Here is an 18,551-nt window from a genome sequence, read left to right as displayed (position 1 = left end):
CCCCCCCCCCCCCCCGCCCACAGCTTCCATTTTTATCAGGATCCTGAGGGCAAAGTTATAACTTAGGGAATCCCATTGTCCTTTAAGATTCTGCCTTGAGTTCAGTCACTGCAACTCAGTGCTGCAACTTACCTTCACTTTGTATTGCCAGATCATACGCCAGAAATCAAGCACTGTATGGGCAAGAGGCCCCTGAGTAGCGATATAGCATCTCTTGTTGTCCACACCCTGTAAGGAGGACAAAATGGAAGTCATCGGCTGCCCTTTTGATCTATTTATTTTTCAAAAACTCGCTTTCGTCCTTTATCTGGGTCATTTAATTACTACCGTGCAAATAGAGCCACTTAATGTCCATTCAAGCGAATAATATGGACATTGAATTGGTTTCTTAAAAGTGCTTTACTTCTGAAGAAATAGAGTCCTTGTATAGATACCGCTGAAGCATTTCACAGAGCATTTCACAGGGAATGCAAATGTGTAACCATGTTTTCAAAATGATATCAGGCACTTTTCTGAACTGTATAAAGTGCCATTGACATTTTCTGGTGCACTAGTTCTCATACTGGGTGGTAGTTGAGTGTATTAGCATACCACAAGAGAGCTGCCAGTGTATCTTGAAAAATAAGAGCATAGAAGCAAGACTAAAATATCTTTGGAAGATGCGCATGTAGTATCTCTGCATGATATTGTGCTAGTCTTGCCTCTTTTCATTTGTCTCAAACGGAGGCATTGAGGTATGGGTATGAATACCTTCCACAGTAAAGCAGCCATCATTAGAATGATTATGTCAACCTTGCAACGGACCTGACCGAAGCCATTTTCCTCATTCCCGGTTGCCACAAGATTGGGGGGGGGGATGGGAAGTTTTCTAATAGACTAAACAGGTTTCTGTCCCATGGGAACCAAGGTCATTTCTGTTTCCCTCAGCTAGTGAGGATGATCCTAGTGTTAGAAAGGCCACCTGGATGTATTATAAGGAAACGTAGTTGATTGCATTGCCAGTGGGGTGGGAACTGTAACTTTGTATTACTGTTGCTTTTGGGAGAGGATTTTAGTCTCCGTTTCACTTTTGACCGTGCCGATACTTTGTATCCAATAAACATCTTGGAGTTCAGTTCTAATTGGTCTCATCTATCAGAACCATGACATTAAACCAAGACTAAAATCCCCTCCCCAAAGCAACAGTAATAGCTTCCCTGACTGACCCCCTGTTCTAGGCTCTTTCTAAGCAGGGGCCCCTTGGTTCTTTCAGCAACACTGCTGAAGATGCTCTCCACAGATACAGTGTATAGGCTACAATACGTAAGACCAACTTGTGCTTTCAGTTTTAATCTTGAATGGTGAGATACCAGTTGCTCAGCTCTGAGAAGTTTTGCTTTAGGGATCTGCTATTTAATGGCTGTAGAATATCTGTTACCTGAATGAAACTGGCATTGATGTAATCTGTTTGGCATTCTTCTGCTAGTAAATTCACAAGAACTCTGGTTTGGTCATCTGTAAGAGAAACACAATTAGAACTTAATATCATGGAGAACAGACAGGGACCAGGAGAGCAGTGGAGAAAAGGGGTCTGGGAATAGATGGGAAAGATGGCTTCCTTCCTAAGATTTAAAACATTAGATCAGTTATGTTAATCTTCCATGAACCAGGCTCCTACCAATGTGTAGATGTCAACTACCAGAATACCCAAGTCATATGGTTAATACTGAGAATTTGGGGAGTTGGTCCATGCACCCAGAAAACACTCAGGTTGGAGCAAGCTACGTTATATTAATTGACACCTTGCATTTTCAGTGTAATTAAATGCACAGCTATCGGCATCTGTGATTATGTGTGTGTGCACGGAAGTCATGAAACATGCACCAAGACAATATGACATAAGCTCCACCCTTATATACTTGATTCCTAACAGTGGACCTAAGTATGAAAGTTGCAAAGTTTGTCTTATGATGTTCCTGTGCATCTGTGGAAACCTATATTGTGGAAAAAATATTGTCCAAAAAAAAAAGTCGCTATGATGGCCACTACTAATTTAAGCCATTCCTTTTTTAATGAAACGATATGTTAAAATGGGTAGAGGTTGTAACACACAGTTGTGGCATCAAGAATGTTCCTGTGACAGCTGCTTCTCAGGCCAATGTGATATACTGTAGTAGTTCAGAGATAGCACTTGGACTGGAGAGCTATGGATGTTCATTAGTAACTTTGGGCCAGCCCTCTCTCTCATTCCTATTTATGTCACAGAGTTGTTATTGTGGGTGAAATCATTATTATTATTATTATTATTATTTTAATTTCTATACCGCCCTTCTCCCGCAGGACTCATAAGTAGGGAATGCTGTGTACGTCACCTTGAGTGAAACACTACTCTAGATAGTGTTTCTCAATCTTGGCAACTTTAAGATGTGTGGACTTCAGCTCCCAGAATTCCCTAGCCAGCATGCTCCCAAAATTCTGGGGAGTTGAAGTCCACCCATCTTAAAGTTGTCAATTTGCCACTGCTGTAGAGGAAATCCAACTTATATGAATTTCCAAATAACTAATTCAATAAATAACAATTCTGATGAATTCTATGCTTGATTTCTTGATGGGCTAATATATATATATATTTGTTTTCTTCCTTTAGGTACATACTATTTTTTTGAAAGAGATATCAGGTCTCAAGTATTTCAAGTAAAATAGCAGAGTTGCGATGGGAAATGCAAAAATGTTAGCGAGAGACAATATTTATTTTTTGGCGGGGTGGAGCATTCATAACCATTGTTTCTATTGGCAAACCTTCTTTTGTGTCCCCCCCCCCATGTTTTCAGTAGATTTTTAGATAACCATGCTACAGCTTATTATAGAGCTACAAAACTCCTGGTTGATGAACCTGAGACTTCTTTTGCCATCATAAAATGGACCCCAAATCTGCAGCTGCAAAATCGGAGAAGAGAACACTAGGACTAGGTCATTCTTTTCCTGGAGAAGAGCAGCTGTGTGTCAGTCAAACTGTCCCTGAGATGGAGTACTTCAAACTGAAGAATAGGGTAGCCCAGCTAGAGTGATTGCTCAAAAGGACAGATTGGTCCTCCAGGCTACGAATGCAAACTGTCCTTGGGAAGGGAGCTTTCCATTCTTGTTAACTCACAGGGTAGGATGTCTTTGTAACGGTTCTTCTTGATATTCTCCTTGTTGCACCCAGCCTCAGCTGAAATGGCCTGCTGTTGCCGAAATGCTAGCGTTCGGGCCTTGATTTCCTGGCAAGAGAGATTAATTTTCATTTGATTTATTTCAGATCATTCTGTTCTGCTTTATAAACTTAATATCTAGCTTCCAAGGTAACAAAAATAGAATGTTGAAAGACCACACACATGCGCGCACGCACACACACACACACATGGAGAGTGTAGTGGTTAGAGTGCCATCTTTGATGCAGGAGACCAGGGTTCAAATCCTGGCTGGTACTTACCTTACTATTAGGGGCCCTTGGGCAAAGGGCCCTGAAGCTTCATTGCCTAGCTCAAAATATGAAACTGACACAAACTAGAGAGTCAATGCAGCTCAGATATCTCCCAGATTTAATAAGGTCCTCAACAGTTATTGGATAATAAAGACAATATGATGATATGTGGGCTACTAGAACAAACTATACATGGATGAGACAAGAAGACCTGGAACTGATGAAAACCTGAAAGGGCACACTCGATGGTCCACTAGATCTTTTTCTGCCGTATGGTTTTTTATGTTTCTGTAAGTAAGGCAGTCATACTCACTTCAAACTGGAACGACATCTTACTTTATTTAACATATCTTTTCTGCATTAAAGGGGGAACATTTTTGTGAAACATCGAACAAAGAGCTTTCCTCCATCTTACCATGGCCCAAATATGTCCTAACAGCATCTTTTTGTGCTGTGTCTTTAGGAGAAAATGTGTAATTTGGGGATAGTATTCCTTGTGCCTATTTATCTCTTGTACAATTTACAACAAGTTTCTCTAGAGGAATATCAATTATCTAGTAGCCTAGGATTCATGTCATACAGTAAGTCAAACCCAAAGTAGATGTTAAATTTTGAAGGGGAAATTATATTTTATTTTCATGAGAATTTTCCTTCTATCTTATGTACAAATATTCTTTATTTTGATGGAAGTTAATAGTTAAGTTGCTTAGCAGTCCACTTTCATTTGTTTTGAAAACAACTTATAAATTGCATTTGTGGATGTACTGTATTATTACTATGCTATAATACCTCAGACAGCCACTAGATTAGCAAAGCAATATAGAAAACCTTTATTCATTGCTGCCATCTAGTGGTCATTCAAGATATAGATTGCCTAGCACATGAAAAGCTTGTACATACTGTAAATACAATACGTTTCCTCCACATAATGGGAAGGTCAGCAATGTGTACATGAAAAACTTGTTTTGCTGCCTCTTTATGCTAGTAATGTTCCTGACAGGTTTATTAATATCCGCATCAGCATAATTAGCATTAGAGTTCGGCTTGTTTCCACAACATGGTGCAAACCAGCGGTTCTCAACCTATGGGTCGCGACCCCATTTGGGGTCGATCGACCATTTCAGGGGGGTCGCCAAGCAAGGCTGTCCGCCATTTTTTTCCCCCTGTTCCGGCGGGTGCCTTACCTGCCTTGAGCTGGGCCAGCTGGTGGTCGGCCTGCTCCGTCTCTGCCGCTTGCCAGCTACGCCTCGGCCGGCGCAGGGGGCGGAACCACGCATGTGTGGCGCTCCCGGGCAGGGAAAGTCCTCAACTTACGACCGGTTGGATAGTCCTCAACTTACGGGTGGTTTAGTCCTCGACTTACGACCGGTTTAATCCTCGACTTACGACCGGTTGGGGGTCGCAGCATTAAAAAGGTTGAGAACCACTGGTGTAAACTGAGTGACCAACCAAACCATATTATCTTTTATCATATTATCATGTGAATGAGGCTATCCCCCTAACCCAGGGGTAGGCAACCTTGGCTCTTTTATGACTCGTGGACTTCATCTCCTGAGCTATGCTGGCTCAGGAATTCTGGGAGTTGAAGTCCACGAGTCATAAAAGAGCCAAGGTTGACTACCCCTGCCCTAACCTATAACATGGTTTGTTTTTTTAGAATAGTATTTTACATACATAAATCTGTTATGATTTGTTAACCTTTTTGGCCTGTCATATGTTCTAAATTTCAACTCCCAGCAGTCTTAGGAAAGATGCAAGAGATTCTGGGATTTGTAGCTCAGAAATAATTCAAATGCCACAGATGCCTTGTCCCCCTACTTCTCTGAATATATACTTGCCCTGCCTACTGCCGTCCATTAGCTTGTACTCCATTTCAGCCAGTCCCCAAGATCATCTGGTTTGAGATATTTTGCTGCTTTAGGGTAAAATGGTGCTTCCCATTACATGTTTGAAAACTGACATGAGTAGCTTTCAGACCTTTCTTACAGGTGATGCACATTTATGGGCAAAATGCTAGTCCTGAAGGTGAAATCCTGATGGTGGGGCCCATACAACTCCATCCTCCAATGTTTCACTGCTGATTTCCACCCCTGCTGTCTGAGGTGGGTACCTCCTTCTGCCAAATTGTCCTGCTTCTTGTTTGTTATGTCTTTCTCTGAAAAGGATATTTGGTTCCATGAGTTTACTTCAGTGCCTACTAACCCAAAATTGTTGAGCAAGCAAAACAAGATAGATATAATGACCATGGCAGTAAAAATAAAGTATCCTTCCAGCCCAGCTAGTCTTGTGGTAGGTATCCAGAAGTGTCCATGGGGTGGGAGGGAGAGCAGGGGCAAAGGACAAAATGAATATTGCAATGCAAGCATTGCTACTTATATAACTTCTCTGTGGTGTTGTGACATAAGCATGAAATATTGGAGCTTGCATCACACATGTTACATCATTTTGGCATCATTGTGGCTCAGTATGCCTATAAATAGATCCAAGTACATTTCTTTGCACAATCTGAAAGTGGTTTGTATTTGTGACTTCCTTCTTCTGAGATGGGTGGGGAGTTTTTTTTTTTGTTTTTTGTTTTACTTCTAGATAATTAGCAGAAGAATAAAAGATGAGATAGGAAAGGAGGAAGATGGGGAAAGAAGAAGTTATTTTTTACTGCTAGGTAACTAGCAGAATGGAATGATGAGGTAGGCAAGGAGGAAGATGGGGAAATAGGAAGTAATCGTTACTTCCAGATAACTAGCAGAATACTGTAGAATGAGATGATTCACAGTGATGGTTATGAGAATATGATTGAAGCAAAAGCTCTACACATACATTAATTTCTGTATAAACGAACAGTATACCAAACATTATTGATAATTAAAATCTTTCCCAGTCTCTGCCAGTTAAGTCCTTCTGATCAGAACAGGTCATCCTTTATTTTGGTCATTGACCAATTGAAGTCTTTCCCAGAATGGCCACTTGTAACCTCCTATTATCATTGTTTTGTCTCCTGTCATTTGAAACTTTACCACTTTACCCTTTTGCAGGAGTCTGTAGTATAGAACAGAGTTTCTCAGCCTCGATAATTTTAAGAAGCGCAGACTTGTCAGTTGTGAAAGACCAGGTCCATATGTGAAGGTCCAATTAAACTGACTTATTGCTAAACAGTCTATTCACAAGAATCTTCTCAACTAAAGGTTAGCAACTGCTTGGAATTAGATAAGGGTACATGGAATTCAAGAGGGATTGGACTTAGTCTGCTTGTAGGGATTCTAGGCTGATCCCTCTTTTAATTCTACTGCCAAGTTCTGCCATGCCTTCTCCTACAGCAAGGGTCCCCAACCCCCGGTCCATGGCATGCCAGCAAACGGTCCACACAAACAAGCCAGGTTCTGCCACGCCTTCTCCTACAGCAAGGGTCCCCAACTCCCAGTCTATGGACCGGTACTGGGCCGTGGCATGCCATCAACCGGTCCGCACAAACAAGCAAAGCCCCATCCGTGGGATGCAGGCAGCACACAAACCCACGCACTCTCCGGTCCACGGAAAAACTGTTCTCCATGGAACCGGTCCCTGGTGCCCAAAAGATTGGGGACCTCTGTCCTACAGGGCTTCAACTCTCAGAATTCTCCAGTTAGCCATTTTACGGTTGCAGTGGTTGAGAAACATTGGTATAGAATCAGTGAAATTCAGAGCTCCATGAACCTAAAGATATACAGTAGCTTTCCAGGCCATTTCTCCAACTGATTGTAATTGTGCAGTCAGTAGCCCAATCCTTATTCGTAGTTATGAAATCTCTTGGTCTCCTATAATACTGACTATATGTTTAGAGACCAGAAAAGCTTCATTGAGCCTTGCTGGGAAGTCATGTTCTTACTTTGATATTTCCTTCTTCAGAACTGGTTGGGCCACTTAATAGTTTCTCACATCTCCACCCAAGGTTGCTCCAGGTAGGGTTTTTTTTTATTTTAAAGATAATGCAAACATTCCCTTGAGCCAAACTGAGACTACAGATTGGAATTAGTGGAAAGTCTGGAAATGACATTGATGATCATTGGGCAAAGTGTAACATTCCGAAATAAATCTCACCTGTGGAACAGATTTTTATGGATTCTCTGAGAAAGGGATGGGTCACAGAACCCTTCAAGATTGTAAAGTTTGTATATTTGGGAATCCTAGAGTTTAAAAAATTTCCAAAGCCTGTCTGATTTACCTTACTGCCAATGACAAATGTCATCATTAGCATATTTCGGAGTCTACCAAAACAGCTTATATCCTTGAAAACTCTCCCTTATGTTTTATCAAAATCCTTTTCATTGTAATTGGAACCAAATCTGCCCTATATAGCAAAAGGATATAAATCTTTCTCATCTACATGAAATTCTTTTAAATATTTTGAACTGGCTGCTTTATCTTTTCAAACTAAACAATACTGCTGATTAATTGCCTCAATCGCCAAGGTCTCTTTAGGGTTCATACCAGAAAATAGGAACAGAAATACAATAAGATATGGAACAGAAATATATGGTTGCATTGGGGGACAATAACATCATTAAAAATAATCAAATGGGGTTACAAATCACTTTGCCCCAATGCCTACTGGAAAAACCAAGTCTTGCTAGCTCTTCTAAAAGTTAGCAGGGTTGGTGCTAAACATATCCTGAGGATATTCCACAGGATAGAAGCAACCATAATGGATGCTCATCTTTGGAAGGCATGCTTCAAAATTCCTGCACTTGACAATTTCCAGCTTCTTATTGCTGTCCTATTCTAGTTGTGTTTGGCACCATCCTTAAACTATGATCTAGATCTAGTGCTCCAAGTGAAATCTGACCAAGGAGAATAATGGAGGATGGAACCATTTTTTTCTTGCAGTCTAAGTACTATGATGGAGTTCATCCATTGTGCTAAGCCATGGTATGGTTTACTAGGCCTTGGCTGAGTATATTGGTTGAATCCAACTAATTTAATATAGGTAAATTTCTAGCTTGAATTGTTGTGTAAACCTAGATAGGTGCGACATTCAAGAAACAATGGAGAGTAAATGGACTTGCAAGATGGATAAAATCAGTCTATATTGGTGCAACTTAAAATTTGATTACGGTATCTTTTGCTTATAATCTATTATAGACTCTAGTTCCTTTTCATGTGGATTGCTGCTGAGCCAACCATGGCTGTCATATTTGGAGAATGGATTCTTCCTATTTAAATGCATTATTTTACAGATCTTTTTTGAAATGGCATTTCGTTAGTTTGACCCAGTTCTACAACTTGCCAAGGTGATTCTGCATTCTGCTTTTATCTTCTAAAACAAGGACAGGCAAACCTTTCAAACTGGAAAATGCTGAAGCTAAATAGTGGGGAACCTCACAAAAACGGTTGCATGAGGGACTTGTATCTTCAGAAAATGGTTGCCATCACAGACAGGGCCAATCACAAAACACCCATTTTCCAGAAGATGAACTACCTATCAAAAAGGCTTTAGTCTACATTAGTGGGGTGTTTGTGATATCCATAGGCATTATTACAGGTACTGTAGGTATGCTAAAGGTGAATCCTTTGCTTCCTGTTTGCTAGCTTAAAAATTAAAATTACAGTACAGTGTTTTTAAAGAAATGAGGCAGGGAGTCTAGTATGCAACAAGGAAATTATTTGCCCAGCATTTGCAAAAGGAACAAACAGTGAAAGAAGTTTAAGCAGCATTACAACCACAACCCTTTTCTATGTGCATTGTGGCAATGCTTCTTTTGTCATTTTGATAAAAAGTCTCCAGTCCTGCGGATAGCTTTGGAGCCACAACCATCACGTTACCTATTTCCATTTTAAAGTCTTTCCTTTCAGGCAATTGGTTTGGTTTTATCTTCAGGTCTCAGATTCCTTGTTCAAGTTATTATTTCATCCAAAACAATACTGAGCTCAGGTCAGAACCTGGTGGCACTCCATTTGTCTCTTCCCTGTAGATTATAGAAGAGCAGAGCAGGACCTAATATGGGTTTCACCCTCCAATTATGGGGATGAGAAAAGTTGAGTTCTCAGTGAAATCCAAAAATCTTTCCTATGATTTTAGTGCAGTCTTGCTCCTTGTATAGCACTGTTGAAAGGAATCTAAGTGGGCAAAGCAGGAGGTAGCAGGGGACAGCTTTTCAGCAATTTTCACCCAATGATTTTTATTTATTTTGTTTTGTCTACCTGCCTCTCTGCATTGAAATCAATAAAAGAGAAAATGCATAAATCAGTCTAGGACAGAATGGGGTTGTGGGCTTAAAATGGGTTTTTTTAGAAAAAACATGTAGCTTTCTATACTGTTGGAAGTCAGCACACCCTCCTAGAGAAGAAAATATTTTGGGGGGATATTAAAAAGGACAGAATATTATATTTCCCCAAAGGAATAATGAAAAATCTAAGACAAAACCAGCCCGCAGAAACCAATCTCCTCTCCCTGCCCCAAGCAGTAACCAGCTCTGTAGAAATGCAGATTTGATAATCCTTTCAGAAAGTCTGGAGCCAGGAAGCTTGGAGCGGATGAAATTAGAAAGACAAAGACCTCTAAAGTCTACATACCTCACCCAAACTCTAAAGACATGACATTTGGGACATAATCCCACCACCATCAGAATACCAAAAGGACATGCTCAAAAGCTCAGGTCAAAGTTCATGCCACAGGAACAGGAAACAACCTCAAACACAAAAGCCCAAGAAGGTATAAAAACTGCAAGTTAGGGTTGTGCTCTTGAATAGGAGTTTTCAAATAACTTCAGTCTGCAGAACCTGTTAGTTAAAACAAAGTTCCCCAAAGCTTTGATCAAGTAGCAAAGTTCTAGCAATAAACAACTGATTATGCTTGAGGTTCCACTAAAAAATGCAGGCTGCCCGCTTAAAGATCAGGAAAGGCATTAGGGAATGAATATTTAATTCATGGGCCTGCATTATTTGCAGAATGTGTTATGAAAGTGAAAACCCGAATTATACTAGTGAACTGTTGTTTATGTATTTTCCTTGGCTTTTGTGTTTCCTTCCCTACCTAAATATGCACATTGTTTGTACCTGAGAGCTTTTTCTATGACATTTCAAATTCGACTCCAGCTCCCAGGTGCTGATTTTTCTTTTAGCTTAATCAACAGATGACATCCTAGTGAAATCCCGTGCTGACTAGCCTGGATGTGCCTCTAAGACATCACATGAGTTTCCTTTGTAGTCTTTGTTCCTCTCTTTGCCCAACCAGGGCTGAGCAATGGCAGGTGAGGAAAAACAGCCCATGACTTTTATTTATACGGTATCTTGGTCTGGATAGAGAGACAGCAAAAGACATCAAACAGCATCAGGCAAAATGTCCTTTTCTTCCACCTGTATCTGGATAGCTGGTTCTGGCAGAATACAGTTATCCCTTCTGTACAAAACTGTTTCTGGGCACAGAGAGATTGCAGGATGCAGAATTACAGTTTTATCAATAGCTGACAGCTTTCTGTCAAAACTATCCCACCATCAGGACCACCTGGGATGCTTTCTTAAAACACTTTTTATTAATTTGTCCTTTCATATTTTATTCCGTTGAGTTTTCCTTATCTTTAAAGCCATGCCCAATTTTTTTTCTGCTCTTATTTATTAGATTTACATCCTGCTTTTCTTTTTTTTTGAGGGGGGTGGGTTACAATTCAAGGCAATGTACTTCTCTTTGTACTTTCCCCACAACAACAGCCCTAAGAAGTGGGCTGGGCTGAATTATAGGGATGGCCCAAAGTCATTCAGCTGACTTCTGTGCCTCTGGTATAGGATTAGAACCTACAATCTCCTGTTTTCTAGTCCAACACTAAGCCAGTCTGGGTCTTATTGCCCATTAAAGCCTGTTTGATAAGAATATATACTTTTCCAGCATTGGTTTTAGATTTTACCCTGAAGCCTTCCCCTCTGTTAGGTTACTCCTCTGCTATCCTTGAATCGGGAGAAAACTGTATCTTGCATGTCATTTCTTGCCTTTATTCCCAATTAGTGTGATTGATTGATTTTATTTCCAAGATGACAAAGCTGAACAGATTTGATAGACGTCAAGCTCCCATTGGACAGATTAAGAAGAAAAATCTCATTTTCTATCCTGGAACAGCTAAGGATGACATTTAATGCATTGGGGCTGAGATGAAGGCAACACGTTGGGGCAGAAAAAGGTGTTGCCCTGGTGTGTTTGTGCCATGGTCACGTGCAAGAGCAGAAATTTTCTAAGACAAAGGGCTCTTTTGTGTTGATTAAATCCTGCAAAAAGGCATGGACCCTGATAGCTGAAAGATTTAGTATATTCCTTCCAGGAGGGACATTTTTAAAAATAGAAACAGGAATGATAGTAAGTACTATGGTCTCATTTCTATTCTACCCTTGTGTCGAAAGGGATTTCCCCCCCCCCTCAGTTTTAGATAAAAAATAAATAGCTCAAATATACCTGAGACTCAGTGTGCTAGGATCTGGTAATAAGTTAGTCATTGATCTGGAAGAAAAATATTTACCTTGGAAGTGAATCTATATAATACGTTAATAGCATATTTTTTCAAGGCAAATAAGAATCTTTTTCTTAAGCAAGTTTGAACCCCATTTTAGAAATCAACCATTCTTTGTTTATAACCTCTATGGAAGCCAACTGCGCATCCCTTTGGTGCAAAGAGACACCGATGGTTCATGGTTTTTATTGTTTTATTACTTTTTAGTGGTCTAAGCTGCCCAGAGTTTTATGGGAAATGGGCAAGCTTTACAATTAATAAAGAAACAAAAGGGGATATTGCAGACATCATTTGAACTAATTTTTCCAAGCTCTGTGCCTTCCAGACATCTTGGACTAATACTCCTACATTCTCAACCTGAAAGTGGATGAAAGCTGGATTTAAACCCTTGATAAACCCTTACAGAAATTGGCTCCATTTCGCTCGTTCTCTGGGCTTTTACTGGCCATTCACAGGACAACATGACCAGTGTTTGAAAAGGCTCATATGTATTCCAAAGGCTCTTTGGGAAGTCTTCAGGAAGAGAATTGGGCTATATAACAATGAGGAGGAGTGGATGTCTTGGAGTACAGTCACTGTGAGTAGCCTCATGTGGCCAGACAGTGCAGGCTCAAACATGCTGCAGCTTGTAGAGATCTCAGTAGCTAGCAGGGAAACTGGGCTGCCAGGATGTCACTTTCAGTCTCTCAGTGGAATAGGAAGCCTAACTGACTATATTCAGGAACCTGGACTTAAAAAGGATCTGTATATCAAAGCATGTCTTTATTTGTTTATTTGTTAAAGCTGTATATTGCTGTGTTCTCAGTTTGCAGATAATCCAAACATATAACTCAAACATGTAATAACATATATTTATTTATTTATTTATTTTATTCAATTTTTATCCCGCCCTTCTCCTTACCGGACTCAGGGCGGCTATATAACCCAAACGTTCATTATATTCTCTGTGGAATATTAGTTCAAAGGCTTTTGTGCCCTATTATGCCAGTTTGATGTAGTGGTTAAGGTGCTGGCTAAGAAACCAGAAGACTCTGAGTTCTAATCTTGCCTTAGGCATGAAAGCCAGCTAGATGACTTTGGGCCAGTCACTCTCTCTCAGCCAACTCATCTCACAGAGCGGTAGTTGTGGAGAAAATAAGAGGAGGAGAAATACTAAGTATGTTTGCTGCCTTGAGTGACTTAGAAAGTAATAATTCACGAAGCATAAAAATCTAATCAATAAATAAAAATAAAATTTCAATACATATGGTCACTGCTTCCTCCGTCTCTGAGCTAAAAGTGAAATAGAAATGCGCACGCAGACATATTTCTGTTTCACAATCTAGTTTATGTGTGTATGTGTGTGTAAATGCATTGAAAGCCAGTAAGGATATATGTTCATTTCCTTTTTCTGTTTAAATCAGCAGGCCGTTTGATTGGGCCTATTAGCCTTGAAGTCAACATTTCTAGTATGTGAACCAGGTTGGCACAATCTATCCTACCTCGACATGGCACCTTGTAGATGCATTTGACTACAACTCCCAGAATTCTGAGCCAGCAAAGAAAGAAGTATGTCCCATATCTTCCATTATTTATTATTATTAAGTGGAGATGGACCAGGGAATATGAGGGAGGGGGAAAGGAATATTATTTTTTTCCTTCGTGCATAATTTCATGCTGTTTGTATCACTTTGTATTTTGCACATTTCTCTTTACTTACCTTTTCCAAGCTAATGTTGCAATCTGTCCTTTTTGAAATGCTACTGTAGCCCTTTCATAATTTTATTTGCTCTTTTCTGCACCTTCTCCAGTTCTACAATCCTAAAATTGTACATTAAATGGGAATAGTCATTTTTATTATTAATTCTTCTTTCAATAGTGACCACCAAAATGCTTTACTATGGTAGCCAGTGTGTTTATATGACGAAGTAAGGAGGAGCTGAGCATTCCTAAATGTTACATACAGTACAGATGCAAAATAAGCCCATTGAATCTGAAGCACCTCTCCTCCATTTGCTTCCTAGCAGGATGTGATTACATTATGCACAGCAACCCTTTCCCAAATGATTTAATTCAGGACTATGTTTGCAAATGTACTCATTTTTTTAATCCGGTACATGCTGTGTGGCTGCTGACCAAGCAGGTTGAATGACATCTTAAATCTTAATTTAAATGAAATGTATCCATGTTATCAGTTAGGGCACGGGTGTCAAACTCGCCACATCACATGACGTGTCGCAACTTTTTTTGCATTGCCGAAGCTGGGGTAGGCTAAGCCTCCGCATGATGCAACCAGCCCGCAGGCCGACAGTTTGACACCCCTGAGTTAGGGCTTTCTTTGTGAACCCTTTAAAATAGCACTTTTTTATTTCAGTTCAAAATAAATCTTTGAGGTATGTAGAAATATAATATTATCAACTCGTCATAGGGCTGGCAATCAGAATGGGTGTTAAATACTCAATTTTTAAAGGGTATTTTGAATTTGCAAGATGGCTCAGTAAGGACCTCTTACCCAGAATGGAAAACTAGCTCTATTTCTTAAAATGTAGCTGGCACTGCAAGGACCAAAATATAACTCATAAAAATATAGAGGGTTCCTGCATGTGGCCCTTTATGGTCAAATGTAGCTGGCTGTATTTTCCCATCTCTCTAAGCGAGCCAGGCAATGTAATGAGCCTTTCCAGTCAGTTAACCCATAAAGTGACCAATTTCAGCATATCTTGGCACATGATGTGCAGTAGCCAATTGGGACACTGGAGGGCTTAGAAAGATTCATAGTTTCATTTGTCTAGCTGAGCATGGAAAAGTCTTGTTGGCTTTGTGTGCCAGAAACTTACAGTCTCAAAGAAAAATCTGTATTCAGATTTACAGAGTATAATCTCTTCATTTTGCACAGCTATTGATTTCTAACAATTTGTCCGTCACAATCCTAAAGAAAGCATTCTATTTGGGGGGGATCGCAGAGAAAGGAGATACAATCCAGTGCATCCCTTTTGAACTTTTCTCCAGGAAACCTGAAGAGATTCCACAAATATTCCACAAATTCCATTAGAAGAGAATATTTGTAGCTCAGGGTTGAAATGTGGGGTCCTTGATGCTCACTGAGCTTGGTTGTTTCATTACCAAATTAGGTAGCATCAGTTAGAGAGCACTGATGATGTTACCTAGTTTGGTAATGAAACGTCTGTAAGAAAAGAATCAAGCTCAGAGACCACCAAGGACCTCACACAAGTATGATTCCATAGCCCCTCCCTCTGAATCATTCAATTCTCATTTTTTTGGAATTGGGAATTATTAGGTGCTCTTTGGATAGGAATTTGAAGCAGAAATGCAAAGTCCTGCTCACCAGTGCAGCCGGGCTACGTTACTACATTTTAAAATAAGTGGTTACATACAACATATAGCGAGGAAGAGGTTTCAATCATAATGTCCTGAGTCCAAAGCGAGTGCTTCAGTGGCTGAGAACAAATGTAAAATTGCTGGTTTCTAGCATCCCCTTCTTAGTGCCTGTGCCTGCGATATGGAGTTAAATCAGTTCTCTGGCTTTAAAATGACAGAACTTTGAATCAAACACTTCATCAATTTGTTATTCTACAAACTGGCTGGCAACTTCTATTGTAGCATTAGTAAGACTGTAAGATTATTTGCAGAAGGTTTAAGAGTCAAATGGGCTTCAGGATAGTACCACAGTTTGCAGCTGTAAAGTCTTTTGACAAAGCAGGAGTCAAAGCAATACATTATAATTCAGTATTATCTTGCAAAAGACAGGGAGGAATAGAAAGCTGCCTTGCGTTCTACAGAATTGATGGCAGAAATGACTGAACTGAAATAAATGAATAAATAAATTAACTATAAATATCCTGGTTCACAGTTTACTATGTGCTCATATAAATTTCACTCTAGAGTAGTATTTCTTAAAGTGTGGTCCAAAAACTATTGGGGGTCCCCCAAGACCCTTTCAGGGGTCCATAAAATTAAAAATTAATCGCCATATATTGAAGACATTTGCAAATATTTAAAACAATGCCGCTCTTCTGATTATTTTTTTATTTAAAAGAGTATAGGATTTTTCAGGAAATGTATTTACTGACATTTATTTATGTTAGTATCTAATGGGCTTAATATTGTTATTTTTACATAATTCAGTAAATATTCTGTGAATGCACTGACTTTCATTTTTAATACAGTAAATATCAATAAATGTAACCCATACAAACAAAATCTCTTTTTGATCCCCCATAATTTTTAAAAGTGGGAAGAGTTCCTGCAGCAAAATGTTTAAGAAACACTGCTCTAGAGTATGTCCACCCCTTCCTCACTGAATACATTGTAATTTAAGAGAAATTCCTGCCCCATCTGATTGTTGGTTTTTGGGCAAATGAGATATTGCTTTCTACTAGCCATTAAAAAAAACTCTCTTAGCAACTGCGCTCCTTGATAGAATACTCTTTCCTGGCCTGGTTATTTTGCAGTGTTTAAAAGAGATACATGCGAACATAGCCCAGTTGCTAAACAGTGAAACACATACATTGCCTCTCTCCAACAGCTACAATAGACTGGTCTTCTCTCTTAGCATTTATCACCTGGCCACTTAACCTCAAGAATAATTATTGACCCGTTGTAGAGGGATTATCTTCGCTTTTCCCCTAGCTTTGGCAAAAAGACCCGTCAGTCTTCACAAAATATCAGGCTAGGGTTCATAACAAGAGCACATCAGCCCTTCAGTACGATAAAGCATGCACTGATACACGAGCGAAATGACATTTTTCAGCAGGCCAATTCCACAGAAGCATTAACCAGGTCAGTGGCGTACCACCACCATCCCGTTTTCTTTCCTATGTGTGGAAAAAGGGCGTACATACATTTTGTGTATCAGACAAAAATTCAACAGGTGCACCTTTTTTGGAATAGAAGCACAGAGCCAGGAACAGCTGTTGAATTTCTATTTGCTGGGTATCTAATCAAAGTACCCCAAAACTGGGAGAAAGAGAGACAAAACCGAACAAATAGCTTTGCTGCTGCTTTGCTCCTAGCAAAGACAAATCTTTGACTGTAGAAAAAAAGGGGAAAATGGGTACTGACAGGGACAGCACAGGGTAGAGTGAAGTTACTTCAGAGCTTCCCCGAGGCCCCAGTCTTCCTTTCCAGAGAAATAGTTCTTACTCACCTGGAATTCCTCAGCCAGCTGCCCTTTCTCCTGCCCAGCCTTAGCTTCCACCTGGGCTAGAAAGCCCTTTAGGTATTCTTTACAACGACTCATCCCTCTGCTCAAGAAGAAGGATCGAGAGCAACGTTGGAGCTGAAGGTTCTGAAATGCTAAGAGGAAGTTGACATCCTTGCACCACGCCTCCAGATTGTGGCTAGTGGGATGGGCCCAGCAGACCTGCCTGGCTCTCTGCCTGCTCTCTGGGAAGGGATGGTAGCTTTCCAGCACACTGTGAACAGGGTGTAAACGTTGAGAAGAACCTGAGAAGCACAGCTCAACCAACACTGTTCTTTGTACTATCTCAGGATTTACAGCACAGATATCTGCTGTTGTAGTAGCATCCTTAATTGTCAGTTTCCCATGTAGTATCTGGGGGAGATTGTGCCCCCTAACAAGTTCCTTAGTGTACACATAAATACCTCGCCCTGCCTAATTTATTTATTTTTTTAAAACTAAAAATTAATGGGAAACCAGCATGCTTCAAAGAAAAGCATCAGCTTGAAGTCTACCCTGTATTTCCAACCATGCCTCTTGACTTTACTAGCATTCTTAGAAAATAAAAATGCTGTGTGGCCGAAATCCTCCTTAGTAGTCATTTATACACGTAAAGATGTTGTACGAGAGTTTTAATGTATATACAGTGGACAAAGGGAGATAAACCATAAAGTTCAAAACGATCGTGGAACTCTACAACTTACTCATCTTTTCGTCCTCGAGTTAGTTAGTTTATTTATTTACTTGAACAGGTTCTTTGACGAATTGGACAATCTTGACGAGAGTCGACGTTGTTATCACATATTTGTGTCTCATGGCATTTTTTCCATGTTACATTTGCATCACTAGTTCTAACCTATGTGTGTTTCTTGTAAATACTGTAGAAAGTTTATCTTCACAATAGAGGGACACCATTGTATAAACGTTGACATCATTTTATTATATTCTTCTCCTGTGTATAGTCTCTCTTGCGGTAAAAAGGCATAGGATTTAGTTATTGTTCTATTGCTGCAGTAACAACATAAATTATGTACTCTGAAAACACATTTCCGTGGACTAATTCAGCAGGTGGATGAAATAACCAAGTCCAGGAAATAAAAAAAAAATTATTGTGGCAATGCAAATGATGTATTTTGTATAATTTACATTATTTGCATAGTAACATCATCGCAGGAATATCGCTACAATTTGGTCTACTGAACCAGGCAAAGTCTGTTCAGTTGAAATCAAGAAAACTGAGGACTCACTGTATATGGAATTTCTAAGCTTGTTTTTTTCCCCCATTTTAATTCCATTTCTTGGTTCTAATCCTCATGGGTTTCCAATACACATGGTTTCTCACAACAGAGGATTTAAATGCTTTATTTTAAGCAGTCACATTGCATTTTCATTTTGATTTCCCTCATTCACAAGTTCCCATTACAAGACCACATTGTGCTCACTTTGCTCAGTTGGGTGAGGG

The 18,551-nt window shown here is 39.8% G+C and overlaps 1 protein-coding gene across 1 annotated transcript in view; it reads right to left on the bottom strand.

Moving 5' to 3' along the window:
• Positions 1-17,905, bottom strand: part of PTPN18 (protein tyrosine phosphatase non-receptor type 18) — a 38,797-nt gene extending 20,892 nt beyond the window's left edge. The window contains exons 1-5 of the mRNA XM_015824565.2: positions 17,834-17,905; positions 17,057-17,464; positions 3,131-3,239; positions 1,418-1,494; positions 133-228 (exon numbers count right to left, since the gene is read on the bottom strand). Of these exons, the coding sequence (XP_015680051.2) occupies positions 133-228; positions 1,418-1,494; positions 3,131-3,239; positions 17,057-17,464; positions 17,834-17,905 (762 nt within the window). The remainder of the gene's footprint in view (positions 1-132; positions 229-1,417; positions 1,495-3,130; positions 3,240-17,056; positions 17,465-17,833) is intronic.
• Between the last annotated feature and the right edge of the window lie 646 nt (positions 17,906-18,551).

The sequence above is a fragment of the Protobothrops mucrosquamatus genome, unplaced genomic scaffold (assembly GCF_001527695.2).
Source record: "Protobothrops mucrosquamatus isolate PMUCROS unplaced genomic scaffold, P.Mucros_1.0 scaffold_13, whole genome shotgun sequence".
In the NCBI taxonomy this organism is placed as follows: Eukaryota; Metazoa; Chordata; class Lepidosauria; order Squamata; family Viperidae; genus Protobothrops; species Protobothrops mucrosquamatus.
Note: the sequence above shows the minus strand (reverse complement) of the source record. Positions and strands in the feature narration are given on the sequence as shown.